The 12,433-nt window shown below is 44.7% G+C and overlaps 1 protein-coding gene across 3 annotated transcripts in view; it reads right to left on the bottom strand.

Moving 5' to 3' along the window:
- Nucleotides 1–489: 489 nt before the first annotated feature.
- Nucleotides 490–12,433, bottom strand: part of elk3 (ETS transcription factor ELK3) — a 103,569-nt gene continuing 91,625 nt past the window's right edge. For all 3 annotated transcript variants that reach the window (XM_069909940.1, XM_069909941.1, XM_069909939.1), the window contains exons 4-5: nt 6,167–6,289; nt 490–1,106 (exon numbers count right to left, since the gene is read on the bottom strand). In XM_069909940.1, the coding sequence (XP_069766041.1) occupies nt 1,011–1,106; nt 6,167–6,289 (219 nt within the window). In that variant the 3' untranslated portion in view covers nt 490–1,010. The remainder of the gene's footprint in view (nt 1,107–6,166; nt 6,290–12,433) is intronic.

Raw genomic sequence — 12,433 nt, forward strand, 5'->3', positions numbered from 1 at the left:
GGAGTCATGGAGAGATTCAGCAAGAAAATATGCCCCTCAGCCCACTAAATCCACGCTGTCCATCAACCATCCATTCACACTACATGCACATCAATCCCATTTTGTTCTCCGTACACACCCACCAATCACCCCAGGCTGCACCACTCACCCGCACCAGGGGCAATTTATAGATTTGGGATGTGAGGGGAGACTGGAACAGCCGGGGAACAGGGCAATGTCTATCTGGCGGTGGTGAGGGAGCAGCTCTGAGGGCTGCTGGTTCTCAGTCTTGGTTCAGGGCAGGCCTGCGTCCTCTCACATTGAACCAGGAGAACATAAGGAAACTGAAGCAAAATGTCCTTCCCAATGAGGAACAAAGATATCATTTATTACAAGCTTAATTGTTGCTCTCCAGGATTTGTTTTTTGCTCTAGTTACTTTTAATTGTCACTGGTAGCGTTGAAAGAATCGATTATGGCGTTCAGAGGGGAAAAGCATAACATTAAACACTTGTTGTTTCTGTATTTATTGAAATATGTCAATTACAAACCTGTAGCCAAAATACAAAGACACGGCAAACCCATCTATAAAACATGTAAATGCAAGGCTTTTTCTTTTAAAAAAAACTTACACTGAAAATAGCATCAATCTTTTTTGCTAATACATAGTATCGTCCTTTAATAGCCAATAATTGAAAGCTGGTACAAAGCTTCAATTATTTAAAAATGCTTATAACGTGCCATTACAACAGGTTTACATTTCATTTACAAGTTACATAAAGTAAGCATTAGGCACAGCTGGTTATCATTCATTCAAAGCAACAGTGCATAAAACGCAAGGTACAGGAAAAGGTTCTATATTTATTGCCAACTTCATTATAAAACACTGGGAACAAAACTAATCAAAACACGTGTAAAAGGTACTTAATCTATACTTCATTATATGATTGACCAATGATAAAAATAGTCGTTGAATATTGCCCGACATTTCGGTAATTAATTGGTCCCTTTGATCCTTCAATGAGGCAATAATCATGATTTCTGGACGTTTGAAGAAAGCAGCAGTGGAGAAACTCCATCCAAACTGGGCATTGGAATTGGCATGTGTCCATTTACCAAGCTTGGAAACTAAGGGCATAAAAAGGGACAACGTGAAACTGACAGAAGAGGAAACCATGGCAGCTGAACCCTCAAACCTGCCCCATCCCAAGAAGGTACACCGTCCCATTACACTCACCAGAACCACCCCCCCCACCCCCCCTCAAACAATGCATCTCTGGCATGAAAAGGATTATTACTTCTCAATGTGATTAAGAGCTGCAAGCTGGGGAAAATAGAAATACAAGGACAGAGAAATGTATCAGGAGTTGGCGCAGGAAGGATGGGTTCAGACTTCTGGACAGGTGACCTATACAAGAGGGATTGGTTGCACCTGGACTAGAGAAGGACCAATGTCCTTGCAGGGGGATTTGCAGGTGCTGCAAATAGCTCGGAGCGAGGAAGGCTCGTACTAAACTGCATGTGTTTCAATGCAAGAGGCTGGACAGCTGCAGGGCCCTAGTAATGGGGAGAACACCCCCTGTTGAGAAGGACGAGCAGAGGAGTCGACCCTCCAGGACAGGGTCCACGGTGGCTCAGCAGCTCAGCAACCCACACAGGATGAAGGCAACTTGCAGTCGGGGGACCCACATGGGCTGCTGGAGACTGGCTCGTGGGAACCAGGGGTCATAGACGACACTCGAGAGAAAGCTGAGAGCAAGAAGGGCTCCTGAAGGGGCCTCGGACACTGACGGCTTCCTGATCATGCTGGATGTTTTGACCTGGAGCTCAGGTGGCCGATAGATCAAACAGGAGTCTGTTTGATTGCAGAGGCTGCGGGAGCTGGAGGTGAACGCATGGACACTCAGTGGCTCTGAAGGGACTCCCTTTTGCTTCTCTTTCTCTCGGACTGTAAGTTTGGGGGGGGGGTGGCCAACACTAATGGTGACTGTTTGCCCTACAACAGGCAGAAAGGAATTTTCTAACGGGGGCATGTACTACATGTTCTGTGCTATTTAATATCATTTTAAATTTAGACATAGGCCCTTTTGGCCCATTCCACCCAATTGACCTACAACCCCGTATATTTCGGACGTACACGACTGAGGTCATTTGGAGGAAACCAGAGTCCCCGAGAACATTTGAACTCCTAACAGACAGGACGGGTTTTGAACCCCAGTTACTGGCGCTGTAAAGGCGTTGTGCCATTGTTTCTGCTGCCTTTTTCTTTTGTTCCCATCACTTTCTCCCTCATCTTTCCCTCCCTCCCTCGTCCCAATCTGTCATTCCCTCATTCCTTTACCTCCCTCCTCTCCATAGTCTCCCTTTCCAACCCCAACTCTCTTTCCACCTCCCTCATCTTGACTCCTCTCCTCTCCCTCCTTCAAATCTTTCCCTCATTTCACCTCTCTGACCCTTGTCTCTTTCCATCCTCTCCCTTCCCTCCTTCCTCAATTCTCTCCCTCCCAGTCTCCCATCTCTCTCCCTTTCTCATCTCTCCCTCGCCATATCTCCCATTCATGTCCTCCTTCTCTCCTCTCACTCTATTTCACCTTCTCTCCCCTCCCCTCCTTCTCTCTCCCTCATTTCTCCCTTATCCTCTCCACCACTCTCACCCTTTGTTTCCCTGCCACAGCCTCTCTCTCTCACCCCCTGCCTATGCCTTTCTCACATCTCTCCTCCTCTCATTCCTGCTCTCTCTCTCTTTGTCTTTCTCCCTTTCTATCGCTTTTCTCTCCCCGTTTCTCTCTCTAACCCTGTCTCTCCCACCCCCTCTCTCTCACCATTCCCTCTTCCTCTCTCACTCTCTGTCCACCTCTTCCTCCTGATGTCCCTTTCACTCTCTCTCCCTCTTACTTATTCTCCATCTTACTCTCCCTCTCGTCCCCTCCCTATCTCCCTTTACCTCATTTCTCTCCCTTGTCTATTTCTCTCTTTCCCTCTCTCATCTATCTTTTCCTCTCCTCTTTCCCACATCACTGTCTCTTGTATCTACCTCTCCCTCTCTTTCTCCCTCCCTCTCTTTGCTTCTCTGCATGTCTCTCTTCCCTTCCCCTCTCTCTCCCCTTGTTCTCTCTCCCTCCAGTGACCAAAATATTCCACCCACACTGATCTCACCTGCCTGCATTTGGTCCATAAACTTCTTAACCCATCCTATCCAAGTACCTGCCTCGACAACGCCCTCTGGCAGACCATTCCGTACATCCTCCGCCCTCTGGCAGCCCATTCCGTACACCCACCACCCTCTGGCAGCCCGTTCCGTACACCCACCTCCCTCTGGCAGCCCGTTCCATACACCCACCTCCGTCTGGCAGCCCATTCCGTAAGCCCACCACCCTCTGGTTCCTGTTAAATCTCTCTATATTACCTTAAGCTTCTGCTCTGGGCAAAAGACGGCGTTCACCTGATCTATTCCTCTCATGTTAACTTTATTTACTCTATCTCTTTATGACTGATTGAACATCACCTGTTTTTTTTTTGTCATATTTAAACACATGAAGCCACTCAGTCCGTCGGCTCCATGCTGGCCTCGGCACTGCAACCGACTGATCCTATTCCCCCATCCTCATTTCCTTAAACCCACACAACTCGTTCTCACTCACATGTGCCCATCAACTCCCTGGGTTCTTTTGTCCCTACTTACACTGGGGGCATTTACAGCAGCCAATTATCTTTCCCCTCCCCAGCACATTTGGGATGCAGGGAGAAACCAGGCCAGTCACAGGGAGGATGTGCAAATTGCTCACAGACATCACCCGAGGTCAGCACCCAACTTCGGTGACCTCGTGATCTGCAGAATTGACTGTATTAAGGACAAGTTTCAGTAACACATTATTGGGGTTGCATTTGTTAAATGGCCTGCTTTTCAAAGTTGTCAACTCTTTGCAGTTAAACATGAGGCAAGGCACCAAGTGGTGGAGAAGCTCAGTATGTCATGCAGCATCCACAGGGAGTACGGGTTAGCCAACGTCCATGGCATCGTGTACATCTACCTGACCCAGAATGTTGACCACCCTTTACTACTGACAGCAGCACATCTGTGCATCAGCCGCGACCCAGCATCCCCCGACCTTCTGCCATCAGCCGCGACCCAGCATCCCCTGACCTTCTGGAATCAGCCACGGCCCAGCATCCCCTGACCTTCTGACATTAGCCACGATCTAGCATCCCCCGACCTTCTGGTTTAACATGAAGTCAACATGATATAATGTTCAATATAGCCAATTGTTATTATCTAATTTTGGAAGCAGTACAAAGCTCAATGAGTGGCAAGTTAGATATGAACCTTACAGACAAATGATCTTAACTCTGTCAAATGTTCTAATAACTGGGCCAAAACCTAATTAAATCTGGACAAAATATTTTAAGCATGGGCTTTCCAGAGCCATGAAATTCTCAAACTAAGAATGTAAAAGAAGAGATTAGTTATTTAACTAAAATTAAGAAACTTTGGAAAGCACGGCAAATAACATACAAGCTGAAACCTTCAGCTACCACCATATAACTGTGTAAGATTATGAGGGGCTTGGACAGGGCGGAAAGCCAGCACTTTTTCCCTGGGTGACAACAGCGTTTACCAGAGGACGTTTATTTAAGGTGAGGGGAGGTAAGTTTAGGGGAGATGTCTTTTTAAACATATAGTGGAATGCGTTGCTGGGGCTAGTGGTTGAGTCTAGTACAATAGAGACATTCAAAAGACATAGATACGCAATATGGGCATAAATAAAAGAGGGTCGTGGGTGCAAGGCCGGGAAGGATTAGAATGTAGAACAGTAGGTTTACATAGATCGGCACCACATCGTGATTAAAGGGTCTGCAATGTGCTGTAACATCACCATGTGTCAGGGGAATTCCCTCTGTCCTCACCTACCACCCCACCAGCCTCCGCATCTGCCACTTCCACCACCCTACTACATGATCTTACCACCAGACACATCTTCCCCCTCAACCCCACCCCACCTTCCACAGGGACCGCTCCCTCTGTGACTCCCTCCCATCCCACAAACTGCCCCCTTGGCACCTACCCCTGTGACCACAGAAGATGCTCCACTTGCACCCACATCTCCTCCCTCACCACCATTCAGGATCCCCAACACTCCTTCCAAGTGAAGCTGCGGGGGCCATCTCCTGTATCAGGTGCTCCCTCTACATCGGGCAGACTGGACGCAGACTGGGAGATCGCTTCGTTCAGCATCTTCACTCTGCCCACTGCAATACCCAGTGGCCACTCATCTCAATTCCCCATCCCATTACCCTGCCGACATGCCTGCCAGTGGTTCACGCACTGCCAGACTGAGACCCATATTGCATCTGGGAAACCCTCCAAACAGAAGGCATTAATGTCGACGTGGTTTCCATTGCACCCCCCCCACCTTTCCATATCCCTCCGCCTCCTTCCCTCCAGCTCTGCCCCTCTCTCTCTCACACTCTCTCCCTCCCCTTCCCTCCAGTTCTGCTCCTCTCTCTCTCTCTCTCCCTCCCCTTCCCTCCAGCTCTGCCCCTCTCTCTCTCACTCTCCCTCCCCTCTGCCTCCTTCCCTCCAGCTCTGTCCCTCTCTCTCCCTCCCCTTCCCTCCAGCTCTGCCCCCCTCTCTCACACTCTCTCTCTCCCCTTCCCTTTGACTTCTTCCCTCCAGCTCTGCCTCTCTCTCTCTCACACTGTCTCCTTCCCCTTCCCTCCACCTCCTTCCCTCCAGCTCTGCCTCTCTCTCACTCTCTCCCTCCCCCTTCCCTCCGCCTCCTTCCCTCCAGCTCTGTCTCTCTCTCTCACTCTCTCCCCTTTCCTCTGCCTTCTTCCCTCCAGCTCTGCCTCTGCCTCTCTGTCTCCCTTTCCCTCCGCCTCCTTCCCTCCAGCTTTGCATTCACTGAGCCACCCCTCCCCTGACCAATTCTCACCTGGCCTATTCAGGCTTTGCCTGTTGGGCTGTGTTGCTCCACCCCTCCTTTTTACACAGGTCCCTGATGAAGGGCTCAGGCCTGAAATGTTAGTTATATGTCTGTATCTCCATGGACGTTGCAAGACTGCCGGGCTCCTCCAGCACTATCTGCAGACTTTCACGGTTCATGCCATAATTGGTCAACTTAGATCACTGCTTCCGACCAGCAGCCACATGACCGACCTACTTCATCCTGAAATAAACAAATACATACCTGAAATAAGGATCCTGGCCCCTGTAGTCTGGCAGGGCTCAAGGGAGCCACTGGACTTAGTGTACTCCAGAAGTGAATACTGGAGAGTAAGGGGCTGGGTGTCAACAGGATCCCATTGGGTGTCTGCAAATGTGAAAAACACGGTAATTAGACAGATGAACAAGTCACCGTGGCCGCACTTCACCCCTCTCTGTGGAGACGGCGGCCATTTCCTCCACTCACACAAATACCAAGCCGGGCACTCTGGTGAATGAAGCACAGAAAGCACCATAAGTCCAAAGAACTACATCTGAAAGAACCACCGGTAAGTGCAGGGCTTTCTCTAATGTCCTGGTCAATGTTATTTGTCAAGGTAACTAGTCGAACAGATTATTAGGTTCTGATCACATTGTGGGTGTTTAGTGTGTCCTGTGTTACCTACGTTACAGCAGTCATTAAACTTCCAATGTACTTTTCATTTTCTGTGATTCACTTTGTTTCATACAGAGACAAAGGGAAAGGAAGCAACAAATATTATCACATTTTTCTTCAAGTCCAGGCACAATTCCAATGCCATCTATAAGTTTGCCGATGGCACCACAGTTGTCAGCAGAATCACAAATGAGGAGGCGTACAGGACGGAGGTAGATCAGCTTAGTGATTGGTGTCATCCCAAGAATCTTGCACTGAACATTAGCAAAACCAAGAAGCTGATTACATAGACATCAGGAAGGAACATGAACCAATCCTCATTGAAGAATCAAAGAGCAAAGAACTTAAATTCTTGGGTGTCAACAATCTCTAAAGATTTGTCCTGGGGCCTCCAGGTCAATGCAATCACAAAGAAGGCTCAGGAGTGGCAAAAGTTCACAAGGAGTTTAAGGAGATTTGGCAAGTTTGGAGGTGCCAACGCGCAAGGGACAGGAAAGACGACAGAGTTGTGAATTCTACCAGCGCCATCATTCGCAGCAGTAAGGGCATCTACAAGAAGTGGTGTTGTATCCTCAAGGACCCCCAGCACCCAGGCCACGCCCTCTTCACACTGCTACCATCAGGAGGTGAAGACGAGCACCCAGGGGCACAAGGACAGCTTCTTCTCCTCCGCCATCAGATTCCTGGATAGACAATAAACCACAGGCCCTCCCTCACTTTCTCTTACTGTTGGACTAATTTATTTATTTTTACATGTAATTTTATAGCCATATTCGCACTGTGTGATGCTGCCCCAAAACAACAAATTTTGTGACATAAATTCTGATTCTGAAGCTCGGACTATGCGACTTGGAGGGAAACCTGCAAGTGGTGGTGTCCCTTGGCCCTGGTGCCCTTGACCTTGTCAGTTGGCGTTGTGGCTCTGGTGTCGCCTCGGTTAGTAATGGTGATGCACTTTGTTAACATGGCACTCTGCACTGGTGATGAATGGAATGAATGTTTCAGGTGGGTTATGAGGTGCCAGTGGGTTATGACAGCTTCGTCCTGGATAGTGTCGGGGAGCTATCAAAATCCTGGCTTGTGCCTTGTCGATGGTGGAAAGGCTTTGAAATATCAGGAGGTGCAGGTGCCTCGACCTAGTCTCTCAGCCTTGGGATTTATGCCCAACTGAGTAAATGGTGACCAAAGGATGTTGTTGTCTATAGAACACAGAATAATACCATATAACAATTACAGCAGGGAAACAGGCCATCTTGGCCCTTTTAGTCCGCACCGAACTACGTTCTCTAGTCCCACCTACCTGCACCTTGCCCATAACCCTCCAATCCCCTCCCATACTTCTCCCAGAAGCTCATTCCACACAGCCACCCCTCTCTGAGTGAAGAAGTTCCCCCTCATGTAACCTAAACTTTTGCCCCTAAACTCTTAATTCATGACCTCTTGTATCAATCTCTCCGGTCCTCAAGAGAAAAAGCCCTTGTGTAAAGGTAGATAAGTTTTGGAAGGATATAAGTATTTGATTGGGACGAGTTTTGAAGATGCAAATTTTGAAGGATCCCAGAGTATTTTTATTGGGAGATATTTTCTAATTGAAGTTAGATGATTATCAAAAGAAGTTTTTAAGTGTAGCAATAGGAAAGAAATCTATAGTGGTAATATGGAAATCTGGTGAGATTGTGGGGTTGAATAGATGTCAAATGGAACTATTAAATTGTATACCATTAGAGAGAATAATGTATAATTTACAAAATCAACCAGAAAAATGTGATAAAATTTGGAAACCCTCCATGGATTTAATTGCTACGACTTTACCTGCAGGGTCTGCCGCATCCTCATCCAACCCGCCCTAATTAGTTATGGTTTAAGATTGTTATGTGAACTGCAATTAATTAATTAAAAGATATAGGTTTATTAGAGAGGGTTTTCTTTTTCTTTTTTCCCCTACTTTTTAGGGGAGGGAGGGGAGAAAATATATAAAAACCGTATTACTTTTGTATCATAGTTTTTATTATTCTTATGTTATGGATAAATACTGTATATGTTTTGACACAAATGGAAAATAAAATTCAAAAGAGAAATAGCCTATCCACATCAACTCTCTCTATCCCCCTCATAATCTTAATCACTTCCATCAAATCTCCCCATAATACCTCATCTGCTCAATCTTTCTTTGTAATCTAGAATCTGAAACCCAGTAACATTTTCGTAAATCTTCTCTGCACTCTCTCTACCTTGTTGATATCCTTCCTATAATTTGGTGACCAGAACTGCTCACAGTATTACAAATTTGGCCTCACCAATGCCTTGAACAGTCTCAACATCACCTCCTACCTCCTGTATTCTATGCATTGATTTATAAAGGCCAGCATACTAAAAGCTTTCTTCACCAATCCACATGAGATTCTACCTAGTGCCTGAAAAATGAAGGTTCAGGCGCTTCGGCCTTCGATATTGTGGCAACCCATATATTCCGTCCTTTTAAAAAAAAAAGTACCACACCCTCACTACCCCGCAACCTCAATTTTTCTTCCATCCGTGTGTCTCAGAGTCTCTGAAATGCCCTGAATGTTTCACCCTCCTCCACCATCCCCAACAAGGCATTCCAGGGACCCACAGCTCTCTGGGTAAAAATTTTACCCCTGACGTCTACCCTAAACTTCCCTCCCTTAATTTTGGCCATATGCCCTCTGGTGTGAAACATATGACTGGTTAGAAAGCTAATGCTTAGGTTTACTTTTCCAAGATTGGAAAATAACAAATGCAGTTTCTTTATTTAAAAAAGGTGACAGAAAGCAGGAAACAAGGGGGCGTGGCAAGATGGCGTAGTGGGAAGACATGTGGATCCACCTTCCCCCAGTTAGACTTCTAAATACCCGAATTTAAAATTTGTAAAAGTGGTTAAAAATAATATTTACAGACTTTGGAATATTGGAGGATTGCAATTGCTCCAAACGTGAAAAAATCAAAAGCTCAATTGCAAAAGAAATTACCTTACAAAAGTGTTGAAGATCTAAGGCCTACTTACCAAATTGAAGCTTATGGAGTCGTCAACTGGAGTCCCCAAGCCTCAGAGGACTCCTGCTCGGTTGAGCATTACGCCAGCGCCGATTGTGCAATCGCAAGATGGTACCGGCTCAATGTCGAGATTGGCCCTGACTCCCCCGAGAGTCCGGGGGTGTGGGCGGATCGGCTGAGCGAAGACAGACCCGTGAGCCCGCAATACTGCCTGGCAGTCCAGGAGCACGCAGTGTAGCGTTGGAAGATGCACCTACGCGGTCGGTGACTTTGCCGGGCATGCGTGGAGCGTTGTGTGTCCGTGAATTACTGGACAAGGTGAGGGCTGAGGGGGAGCCTGAACGGCGGCAGGCTGACGAGGTCGGCATTTTGTCGATGGGCGTTCAGACCCGCAGCCGCACTGGAAGAGGACCTATGATGTTAGAGGAGGAAGAAAGATCAATATTACAGGAATTTACACAGGAAGAAATGGGGACTGAGACCAGAGAAGGTAGGCCTCAAAAGGAGGTGATGGAACCTGGAATGGATTCTGTGTTCACAATTTTGGAAGGGATTGCTCATCAAAGGAAAATATGTCAATATAGATGTCTACTCAGATGACTCAAGGATTTATGGAAGTGAAAACTAAAATGACTACTATATGTGAAGAAATGACTTGTATGAAGCAAGATATTAATGTAGTTAAAAGTGATGTTAGTAGATGTATAAAACCAGTGGACACTGTACAAGATAATTTTAAAAAGATTGAAGAAGCTTTTTTTGAATGCAAGAACCAAGTGGAGCTCAATAGAGAAAAAATGGAAAAAGTGGAGGATTCGTTCATGGTCTGGGGGATCCAGAAGAAGGAATTATTGAAGAAGATTGATTCATTAGAAAATCAGGGTCGAAGAAATAATGTAAAAATAGTAGGTCTTCCAGAAGATATAGAAGGTTCTGATCCAGTAAAGTTTTTTAAGAATTGGATTCCTGAGGTGTTGGGCAAGGAATTTTTTCCAGATGGTCTGAAGTTAGATCAAGCACATAGAGCACTAAGGAAAAAACTATTTCCAGGCCAACCACCACGAGCAGTTTTGATTCGCTGTTTGAAATACCAGGACAGAGAAATTATACTACGAATGGCGGTGCAGAAGGCAAAACAGAATCAGGCTCCAATGATGGTCCAGAATAATAGGGTTTTTTAAAATGTGGATTTGAGTCAAGAAATTATTAGAAGGCGTGGAGAATTTAATTCAGCTACAGAAGTATTGTGGCGAAAGGGATATAAATTTGCCTTTCGTTATCTGGCTGTATTCATAGTTTTTTATGGAAACTTTCAATTTCAATTCTTTGAAAATGATCATGATGCATTAATCTTTGCTAATTCATTATCAGATTTACGTGGAAATGGACGATCATCACCATTGTCACCTAAGAGTAGAGTAAGTGGTAATGGAAATGGGAAGAATGGAAAATACGGAAAGAATGAGAAGAAAGCTGAATTGACACAAAGTCTTCTTGATATTGAAGATCCGGAATGATCATTGGGACTGGAATCATTGAGTTGATTATTTTTGTTTCAGTACTTTGTGAAAGTCTGACTGGGGGTGGGGGGGGGGGGGTGGATGACTGACACCTTCAGTCATCTGCCACTAGTGGGTTTTACCACACCCAGATTTTTAGGGAGCTACTACTTTTTAGTAGTTTGTTTTGGAGATTTTTAGTTTTTTTCCTTTTTTTGGAATATTTACATAAGGGGGAGTTAGAATATTAAGGGAATTAGAGGGGAGCATTATTTTATAGTAGTGGAATATATTATTAGATTAAGATATGTCTAATTTGAATTTTGCAACTTTTAATGTTCAGGGTTTGAATAATCCAATCAAGCACAAACAAGTTTTGGCTTATATAAGAAAAATGAAAGTTGATGTTGCTTTTTTGCAAGAAACACATTTGACTGAAAAAGAACATTTGAAATTGAAGAGAGAGTGGGTTGGGCATGTGTTCTCTTCTTCTTTTAATTCTAAAGCAAAGGATGTAGCAATTTTAATTCATAAGAAATTACCGTTTGAATTGGAATCGTTTGAAGGAAATGCTGGGAGGATTTTGATGGTTAATTGTAAAATTTTTGCTGAATCGTGGACTTTGTTAAATATTTATGCACCTAATATAGATGATGAATGGTTTATGTCGGAGGCTTTTTTATTGCTTAATCAGGTCAATAATAATATTTTGGTCAGGGGATATTTTAATTGTGTTTTGGACCCTTTATTGGATAGATCTCCGAAAAGTATAAGGAAATCAAAGGCTGCAACACAAATAGGAACTTTGATGAAGGATTTGAACTTGGTTTATGTTTGGAGGAGATTAAACCCTACAGAGAAAGACTTTTCCTTTTATTCCTCTAGACATGATTCCTTTTCTAGAATAGATTTTTTGGTTTCAGCACATCTGCAAAGTAGAGTATTACAGGTTGAGTATAAAAGTCTGGTTAAATCGGATCATTCTATGTTATTTTTTTCCTGTGTAGGTTCAGAAGTAGTACAATCATCTTACAGATGGAGGTTTAATACAATGCTATTGAAGAAACTGGAGTTTATTACTTTTGTTAAGGAGCAGATTACTTTGTTTTTGGCTGAGAATGTCAATTCAGTACGTAGTAATTTTGTATTGCGGGATGCTTTGAAAGCATATTTATGAGGGCAAATTATTAGTTATACTACGAAAGTTAAAAAGCAATATGTGGCAGAAAGCTTAATGTTAGAGAAACAAATTGCTGAATTGGAAAAGAAATTTCAGAAAGATGTTATAGAAAATTTAAAAGCTGCATTAATGAAGTTGAAATTACGTTATAATACTTTACAA

This window comes from Narcine bancroftii, chromosome 13, assembly GCF_036971445.1.
Source record: "Narcine bancroftii isolate sNarBan1 chromosome 13, sNarBan1.hap1, whole genome shotgun sequence".
Lineage (NCBI taxonomy): Eukaryota > Metazoa > Chordata > Chondrichthyes > Torpediniformes > Narcinidae > Narcine > Narcine bancroftii.